Source organism: Asterias rubens, chromosome 15 (genome assembly GCF_902459465.1).
Source record: "Asterias rubens chromosome 15, eAstRub1.3, whole genome shotgun sequence".
NCBI classification, from domain to species: Eukaryota; Metazoa; Echinodermata; class Asteroidea; order Forcipulatida; family Asteriidae; genus Asterias; species Asterias rubens.
Genome location: NC_047076.1, coordinates 3,969,123 through 3,992,118, shown reverse-complemented (window position 1 = coordinate 3,992,118; position 22,996 = coordinate 3,969,123). Strand labels below are relative to the sequence as shown.

At 39.7% G+C, this 22,996-nt stretch overlaps 1 protein-coding gene and 1 pseudogene across 2 annotated transcripts; both read left to right on the top strand.

Moving 5' to 3' along the window:
- On the top strand, positions 1-22,972 carry LOC117300185 (autophagy-related protein 9A-like). Of its 2 annotated transcripts, none has more exons than XM_033783908.1 (23): positions 1-61; positions 2,218-2,392; positions 2,752-2,795; positions 3,389-3,453; positions 4,496-4,639; positions 4,871-5,006; positions 5,590-5,692; positions 5,986-6,085; positions 6,769-6,818; positions 7,568-7,652; positions 7,948-8,088; positions 8,339-8,401; positions 9,761-9,835; positions 10,703-10,812; positions 11,743-11,783; positions 12,088-12,222; positions 14,382-14,558; positions 16,925-17,008; positions 18,128-18,194; positions 19,680-19,771; positions 20,867-21,063; positions 21,451-21,595; positions 21,894-22,972. In XM_033783908.1, the coding sequence occupies exons 2-23, from the start codon at positions 2,290-2,292 to the stop codon at positions 22,137-22,139; spliced, it is 2,403 nt and encodes an 800-aa protein (XP_033639799.1). In that variant the 5' UTR covers positions 1-61; positions 2,218-2,289; the 3' UTR covers positions 22,140-22,972. The 2 variants fall into 2 exon arrangements, with proteins under 2 accessions (XP_033639799.1, XP_033639798.1); XM_033783907.1 differs by having other exon boundaries at positions 2,215-2,392.
- On the top strand, positions 9,411-9,510 carry LOC117300424 (annotated as a pseudogene).
- Positions 22,973-22,996: the final 24 nt, after the last annotated feature.

Genomic DNA, 22,996 nt, shown 5'->3' with positions numbered 1-22,996 from the left:
AGAAATTGAGTTGATGTTTACTTCGCAATAATTCGTCATTTAATGGATTCAAGAAAGTCTTGTGAGTATAAAATTACTGTTTACGTGCTATAGGGTGTTTCGTGAATGTAAAATATATATTTTTTGCTGCCATATGACATCTGAAAGAGTGTTTAATTTTCATTTTTTTTAACGACTGTCAGACATTTCAGAAAAACAACAACCTTCATTGATTCATTGACATTTTTTGCATTGATTGCGCGGTCATTAGCACGAAATAGCAGTAGATGTATCTTTTTCAATTCAATTCAAAAATGGTTTATTAAAACATGACTCGCAGTCATATCTATCTGTTCCTTGATCTATGGTGTTACTTAGCTACTGTACAAACTCAATCTGTCCGTGAATTGTAGTGTAGATAGCACAGACAAAGTTAGTTGCGATAATCGTAACCCTCCATCCTCCCGACGGTCGGAGACCGGAGGGTTACGACACAAGACTGATATTATCGGTGTAACTAGCAGTTTTGACCAGTTTTTGCCAGACTCGTGATCAGATTCGTCCTTTTTTTTCCACTTTCCAAAATCATGACAGACATTCTAAACACATGGAGTTGATCTGTATTGTATGACAACGTCATCTGGAACCCTTAAAACAACATCATGAAAATATTTGGCAGAAAAAATGACAAAAACTTACCAAAAGACTGACCGAATATATCCATAATCCATAGCGGGACCAACTAGTGATTTTGAACGTCGCACTTGCTTGGCAACAACCAATCAGCGTGACCCAACGATCGATGTCGTATGCGTATCGGCCATTCCAGCTTGCAAACTCACCGCCTGTGTGTGTAAGCACCGATCCCCCGCACCGAGTGCGCAGCATGCAGGCATGTACATGTACATGTACTGTATGAACATCGTGCGTGCACAAACTATACAGCTCGTAAGTACCGTGTGCTGCTCCATACCCCCACATGGCCAAACACACCCTGACGTTGTGTGTGTGTGTGCAAGTGTACACAATACATGTACATGTACATGCCTGCATGCTGCGCACTCGGTGCGGGGGATCGGTGCTTACACACACAGTGCGGTGAGTTTGCAAGCTGGAATGGCCGATACGCATACGACATCGATGGTTGGGTCACGCTGATTGGTTGTTGCCAAGCAAGTGCGACATCAAAATCACTAGTTGGTCCCGCTATGGATTATGGATATATTCGGTCAGTCTTTTGGTAAGTTTTTGTCGTTTTTTCTGCCAAATATTTTCATGATGTAGTTTTAAGGGTTCCAGATGACGTTGTCATACAATAAAGATCAACTCCATGTGTTTAGAATGTCTGTCATGATTTTGGAAAGTGGAAAAAAAGGACGAATCTGATCACGAGTCTGGCAAAAACTGGTCAAAACTGCTAGTTACACCGATAATATCAGTCTTGTGTCGTAACCCTCCGGTCTCCGACCGTCGGGAGGATGGAGGGTTACGATTATCGCAACTAAGACAAAGTGCAGTACAAAACTACGAGTTTTTACTCGGTTTTTACAAACTATAAGTGTAAGTGTAACTGTTTGGTTGGAAAGTTTCGGTATCATGATGATCATGTACCACTTTTTCGTTCATTTTATCTTATTTTTATAATATGCGCATGCACCAATAAATAAAGTATGATTTGGAATAGAAAGTAAGTTGCAGGAATGACTTTTAATTTGATATGTAGCAAAAGCCGGTCCAAAAATGTTGTTGACGGCACAAAATTTGCGCAAGGCTTGACGTTTGCATGGAATGTCTGGTGAGCAGGCTTAAACTCGTGTGCACTTGTAAAATGTAAGATTAATTTGGGCCATAAAGATTGCACGCTCAGTTGAGGCTTAAGTTTGCAGAGGATTGAAATTTGCACCCAACAGGCATATTTGCAATTGACAATTTGTATCGCCACAAACTGACACAAAGGTATCTTATTACCAAATTGCAGCAAATGATGTGCACCAACATGACCACCCTGATCAAAAATGACCTCAACTTGACCTTTTTGTCTCAGTGAGACATTGACTCTTTGATTTCTCAAAACTTTGTGATTTATTGAAGCTGAAACTTCTACAGGTAAATTATATTACATGTACAACTTCATTCACAGTGAGTGGGGATTCATGGCACGGCCGAAAACTTGATCTACAAAAGATATATCAAAATCCTTAAAAAGATGCTTATAAATTAATTTTTTATTTTCAGCAGGAGGAACAATGATAGCTCAAAGAAACTGATATAGCAAAGGGAGACTTGGTGAGAGACATTGAAGCGGGAAAGATGGAAGGAATACAGACAGAGTACCAGCGACTGGAGTCGACAGATGATGTGGACCATGATGAGCGGAATGTGATGCTGCATGTTACCGACGATACTGGGAAAGGTGATGGATCATTTTCTATAATAAAGGCCTACTTGTAATAGGTCCAAAATTGCAAAATTTGTACTTAAACAAAAAAATTGAGGCACAGATTGTACCTCAGGCATTAAATTTCATCTTTTAGAGGGCACAGCAATTTTCATCTTGCAAAAGGCACTTAAAGCAATGGACCTCTTTCAGCCTGGTAGTTTTACATCACGGTCGCTGTAAGTTTACAAGGAGGTCAGTTCACAATGCATCCCCATTGGATCATGGTCATTTTCTTGAAACAAACCGGGGCGGTCATTGGCGATTGCCTGCACTGTCAACCAAGAGTTAATGTGTGAGAAAAATGACAATGTTTGTGTTCTCTTCTTTTACAGCTCGCTGGAATCACATTGAGAATCTAGATGAGTTCTTTGCAAGAATATCCTTTTAAAATAATAACAATTATAAAAACAACTAGTTGTTGTATAGCGCATTTTACAATAACAATTAGTGCCCTGTGGCCTAATAAAGTGCCTTTAATCTTCATTGCAATGAACAAGTTACTAACTTCTCTTTTTCCAAGGACCTAGTTAAATTGCCCTAATTAAAGTTTCTGTGAAGGAAAATTAACAACAAAGTTTAGATTTATGCATTGAATGTCAAGATTCAGGCGGTATTTTCTATGCAAGAACCTCCACTTCCGTTACAATTGTCGGACTGAGATTGTTTTTCGGACTATGTCCGTTTCTCTTAAAATACTTCAGTTCAAAATGCTCCCTTACTTGAAAAAAATTATTTCCTTTGTATAATACATGCAAAGTTTACAAAGATGTGTCACCTACAATTTAAGGTACTGCAGAGGAAGTCGTTTCTCACTATATTTTATACTATCAACAGCTCTCCATTGATCGTACCGAGTAAGTTTTTATGCTAACAACTATTTTGAGTAGTTACCACTAACAGCCAGTGCCTTTAAGGACTTGTTTTAATTTGTATTTAGTGTTAAACAAGTTCTCCTTAGCGTTTGTGCACATCTATCACTATCATCAGAAACACGGATACCTATGTATGATGGCAGCCCAAATTTTTGAACTAGTGTAAGTAGATTTTCTTTTAACTATTTTTTTAAATGTAGACAATTTTAACTTCCAATTTGGTGACAAGTTGTTAGTCAGTGCCCAGGCCTATTTGTCTGATGCCCAGTGCTGCCTAAACAAGCGCCACACAACTCCTAAACACACCTCCTGCCGTTCATGCAATCCAGTCAATGTGCGATTATACAAACATTCATTGCCTAAACAAGCGCCACACATCTCCTAAGAAAAACCTCCTGCCGTTCATGCAATCCAGTCAATGTGCGATTATACAAACATTCATTGCCTAAACAAGCGCCACACATCTCCTAAACACACCTCCTGCCCTTCATGCAATCCAGTCAATGTGCGATTATACAAACATTCATTGCCTAAACAAGCGCCACACATCTCCTAAACACACCTCCTGCCCTTCATGCAATCCAGTCAATGTGCGATTATACAAACATTCATTGCATAAACAAGCGCCACACATCTCCTAAACACACCTCCTGCCCTTCATGCAATCCAGTCAATGTGCGATTATACAAACATTCATTGCCTAAACAAGCGCTACACATCTCCTAAACACACCTCCTGCCCTTCATGCAATCCAGTCAATGTGCGATTATACAAACATTCATTGCCTAAACAAGCGCCACACATCTCCTAAACACACCTCCTGCCGTTCATGCAATCCAGTCAATGTGCGATTATACAAACATTCATTGCCTAAACAAGCGCCACACATCTCCTAAACACACCTTCTGCCCTTCATGCAATCCAGTCAATGTGCGATTATACAAACACTCATAAAACCATTGTAGGTAGCGCTCCAATTGCGACTGACCCCCCCCCCCCCCACACATATCGGGATCGAGGATGTGTGTACCGTCCCCGCAACTACAGTTACAGCGGCACAACAATTACTGACTTGATTTTAAGACTCGATTTTATGTTTGCACTTTTTGTAATCACAATAATCTAGTACATTTGACCATCTGAGCATTGTTTTTACAGTTTGCTTTTCATATATACTCACTATTTGATAATTTTCTTTCTGCAGGCAATTTATATTCATAGTTTTGTTCTCGATGTTCCTTCTTCGATGTGTGGACTACAGCTTGCTGTTTGGCGACACTAGGCCACCAGGAGTGACCAAGGTTTCTCTGTCGGACGCTTTCATGCCGTTAAACGAGTGCTCCAGAAAGTAAGGACTAAATTTGTTCACCCCTTGTTGCAAAATTTCATCTGTTTTCTTTCCTGTTCATACTTTGAAAGTGTCTTAATTATTGTATCTAGCAGGCCTGTATGCTTCAGTTTAGAAAGGGCAAGGGCACCAAGGCATTCTTCTGGTTAAAGGGCACTCTATGGGGAAATTGTAGTAGTGTGTGACAGTCTGTGAGTGTTTTTTCTTTTCTCATTCCAAATGACACTACAGTCCTCCGACAGTGCTGGTGGTCTGTGTAATTATAGCTGGTGTATTCTGGATCCATCGAGTCGTCAGAGTCATCTACAACGCTCTTCACTACTGGGAGATAAGATCCTTCTATAGGCTTGCCCTCAAGATCTCGTCGGTGAGTAACCATAGGAAAATAAATCAGTTGTTGTTTATTTTTAAATTATGTATAATAACTAGTTCTTATATAGTGCATTTCACAATAACTGTCTCAATGCACTTATTATTAGTGCCCTGTGTATTGGGCCAAAGGCATTCTTTTAATCTTTCTCAGCTACTTCCCTGGGATGTATACAAACTGGGCATTCGTAGCTCTCCGAAGGCTTTTCCATACACAATATTAACCTCTACCCTCGCAGGTATCCATTTATACTCCTAGGTGAAGAGAAGCAATTATAGTAAATTATCTTGCTCAAGGGCACAAGTGTCACGGCCGGGATTCGAACCCACACTCCGATGACGTTACCACCAGAGCTCCAATGCTCAAATTATACTACTCCCCAGGGAACTGAGAAAGATTAAAGGAATGTTATTGGCCCAATGACCAGGGCACTAATGTAAAGCACATTGATACCGTTATTGTGATTTGCGCTTTAAAAACAACTAGCTATGATTACTGTTTAAACAGCTTGCCTTATCTGATGCTTGACTCAAATGAAACCGAGTACTGAATGTTTCTCGTTTGACTTTCATTTGTGAAGGAGGACTTGCTGAACCTGACTTGGCACGATGTCTTGAAGAGATTGCAAGAAGTCCAGAAAGACCAGAGGATGTGTATACACAAAGCAGAGCTCACCGAGCTTGGTAAGAACATGTTGGTTTGCTCATTAGCAGAAGGAAAATGGAGCATAGCAACTGTTTCTGCTGAGCACAAATTGGCATGGAACCAGCTACAATTAATATACATTACTAGGTATTTTGGCTGGTAACCTGTTTATAAACGAATTATCTACAAGTATATGCTTAGTACTTGCAAGAAAAAACAATTATAAAATATTGTCCTTTTTAGATGATTCTTGTTTTTTTGTTCAGAAACAGATACAAAAATAAATGTAACAGCTGAAATTAGTTTTATTTTTTGTGTCTTTTTTTCGTAGACATCTACCATCGTATCCTGAGATTTAAGAACTATTCCATCGCCATGGTAAACAAATCACTAATACCGCTACATCACAGAGTGCCACTTCTTGGGGACATGTAAGTTTTCTCTCTATTTATATGAAGATTTGTATTTTGATTGCGTTGAAAAAATGAACTGGCATGTTTTTCAAAGATCAGAACTTTATACCCAAAATGATTGCATTTTGTAATTTAAAGCATCTATTTAAAGAAACATTACAGAATTGGTAAGAAAAAAACTTGTCTAAGATCACAGATTTACATAAAAAACGGACACAGGCTAATGCTGATGATAGTAGAAAACATCCCTTGAAATATTTCTGTCTGAAATGTTATATTTGATGAGAAATTAGTACAACAAAACTTTGGTTTTGCTCAGTGATTTATTCATTATTTTTGCCTTGATGTCATGCAAAAATGTGTAATTTGTTTTTCCACTATTTTCTCGTGACCCAGATGGCTGAACGATCCCAAACTTTTACAGGTTTGACAGTTTATGTAAATGGTGGATTACAAAAAGTGCTTACACTGCCAGCAACTGTTTTCTTAGCAAAAGCCAATTTTTAAATGTTCCTTTGAATGTTCTTACTTAGATAATTTCATTCTGTTTAGTTTTTCTCAATTTAGAAAATGTTTTGGACTTTTAATACTTGAATGATGGCTGTCTTTGAAAGAATAACCTTTTTCCCCTTCACTTTATTATATTTTTGATTACTTTAATTTATATTTTGATTATTGTCTGTTTCTCGATTTGGTTGCAGAGTTATTTTAACAAATGGACTGAAATACAACTTAGAAATGATTTTGTTCTGTAAGTATACGTCCTGATTTGTTTTTAATTTTCGAACTATTAACCCTCCTACTATGTGACCAATCAATATCATCAACTGGTCTTGACTGACAGCCTTCAATAGGAGACTTTCTGGGACGATAGGTGGCAGCAAACTTACCAGGTAAATCCATTGTTCTCATCAGAATTGTGTGCAGATTCAGAACTTCGTAAACAATGGAAATTTACCGGGTAAGTTTGCTGCCACCTAGCGTTGGAAAGTCTCCCACATGGTATGCTGAATGCATTTTCACAGTATAAAATTGCTGCCCTGTTTTTCGTAAAACAATTAAAGAAATTCTTCTGATATTTTGAGATAAAGCCATTTCCAAGTAAGTGAGTTTTTTTCTTCTTTTTTTCTGAAAAACTCAACATCAGTCGATGGAAGATACACTCTATTTACACTTAACCACATTACTTCGAAGTGAAATGTTGCTCAAAAGCTGCTGTACGCTGCTTCAAACCAACGTTTTTTTTATTGCCTTTTGTTTTAAAGATTGAGTGATAGATTACCAAGCGCATACATTCCCTTTAAGAATGAGTGAAAATTTCAACGCTTATACCTAATACCAAAAGCCTTTGGAGCGCTACAGTTGCCGAGGTTGTTTACGCCTCGGGGAGCTGAGAAAGATTAAAGGAATGTTATTGGCCCAATGACTAGGGTACTTATGTAAAGCGCATTGTGAAAAGAACTATTTATTATTAAACCATCTCCTTGTTTTTTTGTTCAGGGGGTCCTTGGGCTCCATTCCAGAATTATTGGCATCTCAAGGAGGAATATAAACGTGCCTCAAACAGAGAAGAACTAGCTAGACAGTAAGTCATCTCAAAGAGTTAGATTTAGAATAACATGTAGTGCTTTCTGTTATACCAGCCAGGCTTCGGACTGATGATACCCAAGCCTACTTCCGTATGGACTGTAAAAGGGGCAACCCTGTTTAAGCCCTAGGAGTAGGTGGCAACGGCCTCTGGAAAAAAATGATTGTAGCCCACACCTTGAAGTGGCCTTTAGGCCTTGTGTGTCTGGCGACGTGCATAAAAAAAACATGTAGCTCTTACAAACTGCCTACCTGTTTTTGTGTAATTTGTTAGTCGTCTTTTGTTTTTACAGACTTTCCAAGCACATAGCCTGGATAGCTCTTGCCAACATCCTGCTTTGTCCATTCATCCTCCTATGGCAGCTACTCTACACATTCTTCAACTACATGGATCTCATCAAACGCGATCCTTCAACATTAGGAACACGTAGATGGTGAGAATTACCTTTTAAATTTCTGTTGAGATAAGGCTTGCGGTGACACAATGTTCTATACTATCAAAAGCTCTCCATTGCTCATTACCAAGTAAGTTTCTATGCAAACAATCATTTTGAGTAATTACCAGTAATGCCTTTAAGGTAAAGGTTGTAACTTTGTGTTTTTGTGGTTGGTTAGAATTGAGCATGTGATGAAGATTGCCTGTGCTGATTGGCTGTAATTTGAGGTGTTTACCCTTGTTCTCAGGTCACTGTATGCTCGGCTTTATCTGAGGCACTTCAATGAGATGGATCATGAGTTTCAAGCCAGGTAAAGTTTTGTTTTATAACACACCTCTTGCTTGTTCTGTATTCTGGTTGGCTGAAACACGGTCACGTGGGGTGAACTAATATACACATTGACTTGCAATGAGGTAACTAGTGTACGTCTATTCCCCCGAGGGACTTTGTGTGACCAGAAGAGCGAGCTATTTCACGAGGCCCAAGGACGAGGGAAATAGGCCCCTCTTCTGGTCGTTCACAGGCCCGAGGGGAATAGACATACACTAGTTACCGAATTATGCCAGTCAATAATTTGTTTTATTACACAGCTCGGTCTTAAATGTGAAATAAGAGCAGAAATCTGGAAAAGAAAGGAAGTTTTGTAGTTGCTGTTCACGATTCAAGTCAAGAGAGGGCGCTGTAAACGGGCACTATTTTCAAAGACTAGTGCCCGCTCAGGAACTAGTTCCTGCAAACACGCACATGCGATCACTAGACTATATTAGTTCATCCCACGTGACCGTGTTTCAGCCAACCAGAATACAGATCAAGCAAGAGGTGTGTTATAATATACTCTAGTGATCGCGTGCGCGCGTTTTGTGGGAATAGTGCCAGGCAGGTATTACCGCATGTTAGAATATGAGGTCCTTCCTAAAGTGCCCTCACTTGACGTGAACTGTAAACTGCAACTAAAAAACTTCTGTTCTTTTCCAAGTTTCTTTTCTTATTTCACATTTAAGACGGAGGTGTGTTTTTAAACGCATATTAACTGGCGTCATGCGGTAACTAGTGCACGTCTATTTCCCCTCAGGCCTACGAGTAACCAGTAGAGGGACCTATTTCCTTCGTCCTCGGGGAAATAGGTCCCTCTTCTGGTCACTCAAATCCCTTGGGGGAATAGACGGACACTAGTTACCTCATTGCCAGTCAATATGTGTATATTATTTTACAGTGTAGTTTTGCAAGAAATCCTTTGTTGGTGGCATTCGATTAGCTTCCCCGGGTCGCCTGAGGTGTACATAATACACAGTTTACGATCCTACTGTCTGACATTCAGTAAGATCGTACTTTTAGGGATCATTTCTATAGTATGTTTCTTCTCTCACGGATGCACATTTGACCATCATTCATGAGATTAACTACTTAGTTTTGAATGATTTGAAAATAATGCAAGTCTGCAATATGATATCATGTTGTGAATGTGAACGCAATGTACACAGTTAGTTGTATTAATTTTTGTTTGACCAATATACATGTAGACTGATATGTGTTAGCACAACCCTGCCAATGAATGGTTTCAACTGGTTGGGCAACTCCCTTGAAAAGGGTTACCATGAGCATACAGGCCGATCCAATCTAATAGATTGTAAACTTTTGCCAGTGTCACTTTTTTGTTTCCTCTCCATAGATTAAACAGAGGCTACCGTCCAGCTAAGAAATACATGAATTCCTTCACTTCCAACATACTTGCCATAATTTGCCAGTAAGTATTCACACATTTTGGGATGTATTTTATTAATTTGTGATTTTTCCGTTTTTAACCGGAAATTGGTCTTTTAACCCCCCCCCCCACAAAAAAAGGAAATAAATAAATTATGTTACATTTTTTTTAAAACTATATATAACTAAGATCAAATTCATAAGAAAATGAAGATAAAACATATGGAAAACCCTTGATTGCAGTGCAGTTCTTTCAAAACAAAAGATAAATATATGTACACATGTGTAGCACCCTTCAGACTCTCAAGCTTTCGCGCTCACAAACTTTCACGTTTTTCGCTCGCAAGCTTTCACACCTTTCACTCGTACATGTAGTTCATTTTTTTCCTTCTTTTTTTCAACAGCCTATCACATCCCTGTACCATTCTTTTGAGGTGTCCTTCTTCCCCCATGGGCTAGAAACCCCCCTAGACACGGATCTTCCAACAAAGAGCAAGTTTTGAGTGCGCGCATTTAGCCGACTACTGACCATCATTGTACATGCGCAGTGACATACTCACTCGCACGACTCGTTTGGAAGCCTAGTCAACCATGGTATTTAACACTCCATTGCCTACCGCGTTTTTGCTATACTGTCCCCCTCTGTGCTTCACACATGTTAGCATGGAAAAGGCTATTGGGACCATGGAAGAAACCATGGGCTCGAGGGTAATTCCAAATGGTCGACCACAGTAGTCAACCAACAGTCGACCAACCTTGGGTTCAAGTCAAAATAGTCAACCTTTAGTTAACCATGGTGCGCACTCCGGCTTGCTCAAAGTGTTCCTCTCTAGAAATTGTTTTGTAAAGATATTTTTGATCGATGGGTTTTTGATGTACATGTATTCATCTGTTTTGACAACTTTTTTAGGAACATAGCATTCTTTGCTGGATCCATTCTCGCCGTGCTGGTCATCCTAGTGGTGTATGATGAAGACGTGCTGACGGTTGAACACGTCCTGACAACCACCACCATCCTTGGTAAATATTGACTTATTTTTTTCATTTTAAAGGCAGTGGACACTATTGGTAATTGCTCAAAATAATTATTAGCATAAAACCTTACTTGGTATCGAGTAATGGGGAGAGGTTGATAGTACAAAACATTGTGAGAAACGGCTCCCCTGAAGTAACGTAGTTTTCGAGAAAGAAGTAATTTTCCACGAATTTAATTTCTTGACCTCAGATTTGGAATTTGAGGTCTTGAAATCAAGCATCTGAAAGCACACAACTTCGTGTGACAAGGGTGTATTTTTCTTTCATTTTTATCTCGCAACTTCGATGACCGATTGAGCTCAAATTTTCACAGGTTTATTATTTCATGCATATGATGAGATACAGCAAGTGAGAAGACTGGTCTTTGAAAATGACCAATAGTGTCTACTGTCTTTAAATCTTTGGACAGATAATACACATTTAAAATTGTATGGGTCAATAAATCCTCTACTATCAAGATTTCCCAAACTACCAAAATGCAGTTTGTATTATACTGCATGTATTTAACATTGTAACCAACTGACTAGAAAAAGTTAGATTAAACTAGACTCGTCCAAAAATCCAAAAATGAGTTGTGACAGATTCAGCAAGAAAATTATGTGAAACTTTCAGAGATGAGAAATTTCAGTGCAAAACGCTTGATGCGCAGAATTCCTTGCTTCCACAGGCACCTATTCTTTGCTCATGGCTAGCAGAGCCATGTAATTGGGTCCTGCAGTCTTTGATTGGGTATTTAAATCTCTCAAAGGGCATTTCTGTATAAAACTTTAACATCATAAGAAGCATTGGAGGGGCACCATGGCGAAGATCAGGATGCAATGGCCTCCCTGGCAGCCTTTAAATTTTAAGCTGATCTGGATTAACATGTAAGTGGACGGAAACAAAATTAACTTTTTTCAAACTTTTTTTTGACAGGTGTCATTATCACCATCTGCAGGACTTTTATTCCGGACGAGGTAATTAAGATTTTTCCTTCGGTGCACCCCCCCACGCCATGCTTTGAAGATTCAATGAGATTTTTTTTTTGCGCCTGGTACAAAAATATACAAATAAAAGGATAAAGGATAAAGTATTTGGAAAACAACTTCAGAGGAAAATCGATATCAAAGAAAAAAGAGATGGTTTCTAAGTATGAACTTCATAATCAGTAAGCTCTCTGACTATAAAAAATAAACCACAGTCCTGAATACTACCTCTAACTTTTGAAATGTCCCAGTACACCTGTCTCACCAATTAGTTATCTCCCTCTCTCTCCACTAGAATCTGATCTTCTGTCCAGAGACGTTGATGCAGAGTATCCTAGCCCAGATCCACTATATCCCAGATTCATGGAAGGGATGCGCTCATTCCTACAGGGTCAGAGATGAGTTCTCACAAATCTTCCAGTTCAAGGCGGTGAGTGGTCAACCTTTTGCAACTTCTGAGTCTGCCTTTAATCAATTAATGTTTGTGGTGTGTTGTGGTCGATTAAAATACTTTATATAACACCCAAGCAGATCCTTGCCATTTGATTGGAGAATTGTCCGCCACGTGATAGCAAATAAAAGTACTATTGCACGCTACGTCACTCACCGTGCATCTTCGTTCCAATCACCGTGCATTTTTCAATCCATCTGAAAAGTACTATTGCACGCTAAGTATAAACATCACTGCGTGCGCATGTCTTTGGTAACACAGTAGTGTTACTGCAAGGCACATACTACATTCTCCAATCAAAATGACAAAGAGCTAATTGGATGTTATATAAAACAGATAATGAATGTTTTTCATTCGTGCAATAGTGCAAATCTTTTTCATTCGTTGAAAGATGGAATGTTCCATTCAACTTGGCTCCGCCTCGTTGAATAGAACATTCCATCTTTCAACTCATGTAAATATTCGCACCATTGCAATCATAAACATTCATTATTTGTATATTATCCTTACTGCTTTGTCCTTCGGATAGGACATTAAGCTGTGTAAAAGAAATACCTGCACAGCACCACTACGCGTCACTGCTCACCAAGACGCACAACTATTCACCGGTTTCGTTGCTGCGCGTCCTGCTTCAACCATGTACAAGTAAGAAGCAGAGTCAACACGGCCCCGTTCCGGATAAGTTTCTACATGGATCGACAGTCAAAAGTGTGAAAAGGTCTCAAGTGGTAACTTTTGTACGCATTGAAAACAAAAGTCAGGCATGAGAATCTTCCGGTTTAAACCGGAATTCCGTTTTTTTTCCTTTCAAAATTGTGGTCTCCGAGTTCGATGTGAATTTGCTATAAAATTCGGGGGGTAGGTTTTTGGGGGTATACATTTGGATTTCTCTAATCCCTCTTCTCTAGTCAGACAATGTAAGTTTACCTTTATATTGTTATTATCGCGGATCCCCACACGTCGTTCATGAAATACCGGCACCTAAACAATAAATTGCCGTCCAGCAGCTGGCCCAATTTACGGCTTGTTGTCTTCCTGGCATCGCGCATGCATGCAGCAGCAGCGACAGATGTATAAACTTGCCTCATTCCTTGCTTCGTTTATAGTGGTACGGTTCAATAATTTTTGCGTGTAATGCGCTTGCTGGTGCAGCAAAGATAACACGTGTGGAGACTTTTGAAAGTCTACTGAAAAAACAATGCACGTGTTTGCACCATGTGTACTGTGTACTGTGTACTGTGTACTGTGTACTGTGTACGTGCAGGTTTGCACACGAACCAATGAGCGGCGCGGCACGAATCTGAGATCGCCGGCAGGCCATGGTAAACTGGTACCTGTTATTGCCTCACAACCAGCGAAAGATATATTGGGAACCAGCGAACACACTGTACGTCCGGACGACGTGCTTTCTTCATTGGTTCTATTTCTATGTTGGGGTCTAATCTCAACCTCGTTCCAGTTATACCCTATGCTGAATAACAACCTCTTTCACAAAAACACATCGCTCTCGCCAAATATATAGGCCTATATATATTTTAAAATGTGCGTCGCCGACGGATCGTTAAAATCACAAACATTTAATTGCAAAAGAATTTCTTTTACACAACCGAATTTCAAATCAAGAACCTATAAAAATGGTTTTTGGTGAGAAAAAAAAGCATTTTCAAGGGCAGAAATAAGGGATAAGATCGTCAAAAAAATAAATAAAAATATTATTACTATTATTTTTTCCCCCTTTCTTTTTCCGTAACTGTAACAAAATCGCAGGCGAACCTAAAATTGTTTGAGCTTTACATTCCTTATTTTCCCTTAAACCTATTATAAAAAAAAAAGAAGGAAAAATCACACAAAAGTAGCTCACTTCTACCTGGAAACATAGGTGTCAGAAATGCATCAGAGACTACCACAGAGCTTCTAAAGTACCCAGAGCTCCCAGGGCCCTGAAGCGGGCCCTGGACCCCGGCCATAAGGGACTTCGCGCTGCGCGCTCGTATTGTGTGCTTCGCACACAAAAATGATGGAATATTGACATTTCCAATCAACTGAATTTTTTCCTGTTTTTTTATCATCACCCATTCTCATGCCTGAAAAGTACAAAATATAAATTTAATGCGCCTTTTTCCTTTTTCATTTGACAGACCTATTTCTTAGAGGAGCTACTGAGCCCTCTCATCACTCCCATTGTCCTACTTATGCTACGAGGCAAGGCGCTAGACATCGTTGACTTCTATCGTAACTTCTCCGTGGATGTCGTAGGAGTCGGTGACGTGTGCTCATTCGCGCAGATGAACATCCGGAATCACGGCAATCCAAAGGTAAACTATTGCCAGAATTTCACTCTCCACTCTAAGGGCCCGACAGCCGATTTCACGAAACGCTAGGATTAATCCTGTCTCGATAGGATGGGTTCAATGCGTGATAACGGCTATGCATACAGAACCTCATCTGTTTTAAGTCCTAAGATTAATCCTAAGTTAGGAAGAGTTTGGTGAAATCGACGGCTGACACACGGGGCAATTTACAGGCAACCAGTTACAGGCAATCTCAAAGAAGACAATCCATTCGGGCAATTCCATTGTCAGCCGCATTACACTTTTCTGTGTCATTTCTTGATCTTGGTGCTAGAAGTTCTATGTGAGATATTCTTTCCACTAAGTTTATAGACTGATTTGTTCTTGACACCCAAGGCTTTGAATTGATGATATTAGAAATGTTGTAGGCTTTGTGCTCTGGATGTTATAATGTTGTAAAAAGCGGTCAGTCGCATTACACAAAAAGGACATGGTAAAAAACACATTTTTAATAATTCAAAAATGTCCTCGACCTATATGGAGCCCAAGCCGTGTTCTTGTTTGGGAATATTGGGTTCATTCCTTGTCAACAACTAAAAATAAATTGGTTTCAAATGTTAGCTATAACTTCTAAGTGGAAAGAAAGTTGTGACAAAAACAAGATTTTTTGGTGTGATGTCCATGTTTGCTTGAAATTGCCCGCTTTCATAATTTTATTTGGAATCATTAGACATAATGTTTTAAAATATTACTCATCTACCAAAGTGGTCCTGTAGCATTCACTGCAGTTGGTTGCCTCCAATTGCCTGTAAAAGTTGCCTCATGTGTCAAGGCCTTATCAATCAATGTGCCACCCAAAAATCCTTCTCAAGCACTTGTCTGATTTTGAAGGATTTAGTCCAGTAGGTCTACCTCCAAGGGATCTAACCTTTGCCTGTGGGTTTTAGTGATGGATGCACCTTAGCACCTTGTAAACCCTTATAAGGTGCGACATAATTGGGTCTCAGAATTCATCATTGCAATAACCTATCTTTCTAAAAGTTTGTATATACTCGACGCATTGAGTGCCTTGTTTGGTAGATACGTGTGCTATATGAGACTTACATGATATATACCTCTAAAATTTTGAATCAAATTATCCCCTTTACAACATATTTATAAACGATCAGCCCTTAAAGGAATACGTTGCCTTAGATCGGTCGAGTTGGTCTTTGAAAAGCGTTTGTAACTGTTTTTAATAAAATGCATATGGGTAGAAAGATGTTGTAAAAGAAGAATACAATGATCCACACAAACACGCCTGGAAATTGCACGGTTTTCCTTTTACCTCGTCGACTAACACGATCGGCCATTTATGGGAGTCAAGTTTTTGACTCCCATAAATTGCGTGTTAGTTCGCAAAGTAAAAGGAAAACCACTCAATTTCGAGGCAAATTTGTGTGGATCATAGTATTCTACTTTTACAACATCTTTTGAACCATATGCATTTTATAACAAACGGGTTATAAACACTTTTTATAGACCAACTCGTCTGATCCAAGGCAACGTGTTCCTTTAACTTGTTGCTCATTTCTTTTTCGGCAGCTAAAAATGTCACACAGAGTTAGAAATCAGTGATAAAAATTTTTTTTCTAAAAGCTTTCTTCTGTAATGTTCCTTTAAAAGCACTGGACACCTGGGTGTATTCTCAACATATGCATAAATTAACAAACCTGTGAAAATTTGAACTCAATTGGTCTTCGAAGTTGTGAGAAAATAATGGAAGAAAAAACACCCTTGAAGCACAAGGTGTGTGCTTTTGGATGCTTGAATTTGGGACCTCAGCTGAGTTCTCAAATTCAATTCAAATATTTTAGTGAGAAATTTCTTCTTTCGCAAAAACGTCATTCCTTCAGAGGGAGCTGTTTCTCACAATGTTTTATTTTATCTATCAGCTCTCCACTACTCGAATACCAAGAAAGTTTTTATTCCAACAATTATTTTTGAGTAATTACCATTAGTGTCCAGTGCCTTTAATATTCGGATCTTGACAAATTAATTAATATGAAAGCGTATATCATGTAATTTGTGCCTATTTTGAACTTGGTAAGGGCTCCGGCTTTGGCTCGTTATCAAGAATCCTTGGTAATAAGTAAACTTGCTTTTATGTTTACAATTATTTTGAGTAATTACCAATAGTGAACAGCCCTTTACACATTTGGATTTTGACAAATTTAATTAATATGAAAGCATATAATATGTAAACTTGAGCCTATTTTAAACTTGGTAAGGGCTCCGGCTTGTGTTCGTTATCAAGTTTATTTTTATGCTTAACAATTATTTTGAGTATTTACCAATAGTGTCCTGTGGCTTTAAACAACCTTGCTCTCTCTTTTCCTCTCTTGGCACAGTGGATGACAGAAGGTAAATCAGACGCCACTCAGTACCAGCAGGCTGAAGACGGCAAAACGGAGTTATCCCTCGTGCATTTCACGGTAAGCTGATCCCCTAGCCATTTTATTTTAATTAACCTAGATTCGGGTGGCAATCTCATTACCTGTAACTCGGTCGTCCGACCTACAACACCCCTCGATCTTCACTTTAGAGGAGACTAATTAAATAATTCAAGCTATTTATAGCCAGGAAATGTTGGTTTTTGCAAAAGAGCGAAAGTCAAGAGAAAATGAAGTACATTCAACAGCTCGTGTAGTTCATCGGACCCAAGCTCTGGTGTTTTTAAGCAGCAGAGTTTTGATTTGATACCCGGTCATGACACTTGTGCTCTTCAGTTAGGCCCTATGCCATAATTGCTTGTGGCCGAGCAATGTAGTTTACCGGACCCAAGCTCTGGTGTTGTTAGCAGCAGAGTGTGGGTTCAATACCTAGTCATGACACTTCCCGCCCTTGAGCAAGGCCCTTAACCATAATTGCTTCGTAAGAAAGTAGGGTTCAAAATTAACACTCGACCTCTTCTGGTGCTGGGTATTTGCCATTTATTGAATTAACATCCACAGTCGGGGAATTTTACCATCACCCCTAGAGTCATTGTGAAGTCTCATGTGAACTAAACGCACTGTCAGGATGACTGTACAGTACGGATTTGTTGTAATATCAACAGTGATTCTAACAGAGTCAACATTGAGCTTGTGGGGTTTTGTCCTCCCCTGCGCTTAGTTCACATGAGAGCGACCAGGGTTAATTATGTAAGATGTGCTTTCAGATTCCCTTCGGGTGTATAAAAGTGCTACATAGAAAAACGTTCATTATTAGTGTTCGGAGGATTTCCTACTGGAACATTCCCTTTTCAAATCCGTCTCTCACTGACACTTTTGGCGTTTAAGCATTCTTATGATCTAGCCTGCAAGGGATGTTGAGCTTTGTTTTGAAGTATGATCTATTCTGCCTTTACATAGTTTAAAATATGGAAAAATTGACATACACCCTCTTGCCCCCCCCCCGCCAAAAAAAAAATGAAATGATCTGCTTTGAATTGAAATTACTGTACTTTTGACAAAGCAAGAACAACATGACATTTAAATGTTCATTTAATCTACTTTATCCCCAACTAAAAAATAGAAAAATAACCAGTTACTGTGTTTCTTTTTACCATCCAGATGACCAATCCAAAATGGAAACCCCCACAGGAGAGTAAAGTATTCATCAATGCTCTTAAAGAACAAGGTAATTATGTCACAAACTAAAACTCCCCCCCCTCCTCAAAATCTGTGCGAGGATTCCCTACCCTTTATCCTCTCTGGAAGTAACGTTCCTGCCTCAGAGCTGATTAACTTTCTGGGTCACAAGCTTCCTAAACACGTCGTTAGAGACTATTGTTTACACCATCAGACGCCTAGACACATGCGGCAGAGAAGGCGTCGCACCAATTTCAAAGCCCGGGGGAAAGTTGTTCATTAGCTGATAACGGCTCGGAGTGTTGAAAAACGTTATAAAGACCCGGGTCAAGATGAAGATGGGTTCATTACGAGAGAAGTAATTTCCCCGAAGGAGGAGATGACCTGTAAGTGGTAGTTTTAACACCTGGGAAGCAATTAGGCAGCCATAGGAAGAAACTATATAAATATATAGTAACCTTGCGGGTACAACTATTTGTATTTCTGTTTTGTGCGAGTGTTGGCCCTGAGAAGAGCCAGTTAGGCTCAATTATGTAGCTTATGTTCCCACAAGCTCGTTAGTGGCTAACACCATTATGGTTTGAGCAGGTGGCTTATGCACCGATAGGGATTATTGTTATGCGGTTAATGATGATCTGTCTCTTAGAGAGTCTTTTGTCTTGATGATGTCATTGACTTGGTCACTTAAAACACCTGCCTTAAAGGGTTTGGGTACTTTTTGTACCACACAAAACATAATGTGATTCCCCGACTAATAACTCTTTCAAAAATAGATTGAAAATAACCTTGGCTACATGTATGTAACTCCACTTAGTTATTATAGTAACCGCTTTGCTTTTGTTGTTCAGGTATACGCAACAATTCAGCTAATTGGCAGATTTTCTCTCTCTTTTGTTTACTTTGAAAATATTACCGCAGAAATTTTGAAAGAACACTCAGTGTTGATGGAAATGGAGCATTCTATGCCTGTGGTTTTCTATACAACTTTCAAAAACCCTAACTCCAAAAACAGAACAGCTCAAGTAGCTGCTGGTCCCTTTGCGCTTACTTGCAACGGCGATAGCTGTTCTCCATCTGTGGCCCCAAACACTGGAACAATCACCCCAACCTCATAGCGTGATTCCCCGTCTCTGATTATTTTCAAACTACCGGTAGATATTAACCTACTTAACACAAACACGAGTACCACTCCACTTCATTACCATGAGTACCCTTGTTTATGCTAATTCATGATTTTGTAATTATTTCCAAGCGCTTAGAAACACTACGTATAAAGCTCTTGATTGTTATGATTATTTTGTGATATTTAATATTTTATTTATGCTGATTGGTTTATTTATTTCAGTTTTGCCCATAAACACTGATGTGTGTTAGCACTGTATACTCAGTATTTTCCCCAAGCTCTTGAAAAGTACGGAGTATACTGTGCTAACACATATCGGTATTTATTGGTAAAATCAAAATTAATATTATTTGTCCCCGATGCAAATTTCCATCTAGCTGATTGTTTTGTTGTTTCTGGTTTGATCTTTAGCACACAAGGACGCACATCTGTTGAACACGGTAGAGGCCGAGAACACAGCCCTGATGACATCTCTAAGGTCGCTGTCGTCTCTGGAGGGCGGAGTAAGTCCAATTTAATTGAGATGAAAATTATTCCCTGATCATCACTTGACATTTGAAATAAAAAAAAAGGTCAAATCCCGTGAAGGGTGACCCTTCTCCTGCTGCTTGTATCATAAGCGTCGGCGTGATCCTGGGCTAGAGACCTTTATCACGGTGTGGCCATCTTGATTTGACTTCATTAATTCCAACTCATTGTAACCAAACTGAGGCTGGACGAAATAATAATCTGGTGCCATGTTTGTGCAATGAATGTTAGCATTCATTACTGTTACGGAAACAGGGAACATGACTGAGATGGTGACCGCATGATAAAGGTCTATACAGCAGTTACTGGTAATAGGTTGTATGGCCTCTGACGCACCATTGAATAAAGATATTGACAAAATAGGGAGACTGACAGCATTAGGGCAAGATAGCTCAGTTTGAAGAGAGCCGGCACATTAATCTCTGTCACTCTCACAGGTTCAAATTGTATACAATGTAGATGTATACAGTGTAGATAATAATAAAAACTAGTTCTTGTTGACCTCTTGCACGCACGTCACATGCGGCGACTGTGCCACACTCACCACTTTGGTGGTCAATAGGTTAACGTGTAAACGCCAGGTTGCCTAAAATGCGCACTTCAATGAATAACGCACAGTGACACTGCCCACCAGTATGGCGGTTCCAAGACTATTCTGATGATGGCGTCAGGTCAATAGAATATTTGTATAATAACCTGGTCATTAGGTTAATACCATTCCTTCTCAGCTCCTTGGGGGGTATATATGAAATAACATCATATTACAGGCTGGCATCGTTATCTATCAAGCGAAACGGAAGTAGATGATATTAAATGGTCAGACAGAAGAAGGGTTGACTGTGTACTGTGTAGATGCATTCGCCATGATACAGGCTGGTATAGTCTATAGTTATATATTTACAAACCATATTGGAAGATATTAAAATTTAGTCAACTAAGATGGGTCATTGTAGGGTTTAAATGGCATTGTAAAACACTGCTTCATTGAAGGTTAATTTAAATTTCATTTAAACTTAAATACTTGTTAACATCCTGATAATTACCAAGTACTTTTCCTTTGTGTTGTACAGTACAGCAGCATTATGGGCAGTCTGGCTGTCCAGCACGGTATGAACAGCTTACCCCTGTCCTTCATGCCACCCTTGGGTACCCCTAGAGGTATGGAGAGCATGATGGGGAAGGTTTCCACCCCGGGCTCTAAGGTCCGAGGGGCTATCTGCAGCACGGAGGGGCCGTTGCAGGGAGAGGCCTCTGGGCTACTTGGAAGGTAAGGAATGATAGACGTTTCTTGTTGTTTGACTTGGGGCCGTTTTCACAAAGAAATAAGACTAGTCTTATCTGAAGTTAGAACCAGTAATCTCTTGGCATTGCCTAGGACTAGTTCTAAGTTAGGAAGAGTTTTGTGAAATCTACTCCAGGAATAACCCCAAATCTAATAAAAAAATGTACTTTAACTCTGATTGTTTTGACCTTGACAAATTCCAAAAAACTAAACAGCCTGAAAGTCTAATAAAACCTAGACCAAGTGCTCAAGTAGGTCAGCTCTTAGGTTTAAAAGCCTATGGGATTGTGTATTTGTGCCCAAAACATGCCCAACTTTTGAGACGCTCCCTTAGTAGTCCCATTGTGAAGCCACTTGTCTTTCCCGTTTCAGCGTAACAAGTTCTGGTCCACTTCAGACGAGTCTAGGGCCGCTGACTGAGGAAAACACTGAACTATCGATGGTTTCAACGGTCGTAACGCCATCGACTGTGGACAGCACCAACGATATGAACTTTAGTGCACTCTACATGCATCAGGTAAGGGTGTAGTCTTTGTTCAATACTCTCCTGTCATTATTATATCACTCTATGATCTCAAGTCTTTCTAGCCCAATTGGCTGCATTAAGTTTTCGCTTTAGCACCTTGTAAATCAATGTATAAAAATACATGTGAAAATGAGGTTTATAATTCCCAAAATAGCTCAGCACAACTAAATAGCCTCCCTAAAAGGTTATTGCGCATTAATCAAAGGTGTGTTCCGCATTGTGTAGGAGGTCATTTCATGTGGAGTTTCAACCTAGCTAATATAGCAATCCCCGTTTTATAATTCCGTAGCTTCATGATCGTGGGGTCCTCCTCCAGGAGATGCCATCAGCTTCTCAACACACTCCTGACGATGACAACAACGAGGACATAGCGAGGGGTCACTGGGCTCTATCAGACGATCAACAGCCACTCTCAAGCCTCTCCGGTCCTAGGGGTACCCCTGAGGAATTCCACTCTTTACCTGGACTCTCAAGTCTACCGGTAGTACAAGAGGGTAGCCTTGTGGATACTGGAGGCACGGATGTTAATGTTTAATCAGAAGGGTAGACTCGTCCAGGCTTAACCCTCCTACACCCTGGACTCTCAAGGCTATCCGTCGTACAAGAGCCTTGTGGACACTGGAGGCATCATGGAGGACATCAATGTTTAGTCACAAGGGTACACTCGTCCAGGCTTAACCCTCCTTCACCCTGGACTCTCGAGCCTGCCGGTCGTCGTACAAGAGCCTTGTGGATACTGGAGGCACGGATGTCAATGTTTAGTCGGAGAAGTATGCTCGTCCAGGCTTAACCCTGCTACACTCTCAGTAAGTTGGCCAACCATTTGAACTTTTTCAACTGATATGGGTTGTCATCTAGCAACTGTGCACAGAACTGTGTTGATGCATTCGTTATATATGATGTCTTATTGCAGGTATGCAAAATTGATCCATTATTCAAGACTAGCGTGGCAATATTGAATGGTCAGAGAGTAGGAGGGTTGACCGTGTACTGTGTAGATGCATTCAACATTCATGATATATTGTAGGCTGCGGTGGTTTTATCTCTCATGACGTTTATGGTGTATGCGTTCACTACATTATATCATATTGTACATGTAGGTTGGCATAGTGCTTCTATAATTCAAAGAAAAGAGTCTTTTCTTTGGATGATACTGAAAGGTCAGACAGTAAGAGGGTTGACCGTGTGTTGCTTTAACCACATATTGCAAGCTGGCATAGTATAACTAACATTCAAAATAAAATTGGCGATATCGAATGGTCGGACAGTATGAGTTGATCCTAAGATTCTTTGAACTTAAAGGCAGTGGACACTATTGGTAATTACTCTAAATAATTATTAGCATGAAACCTGACTTGATTACGAGTAATGGGGAGAGGTTGGTAGTATACA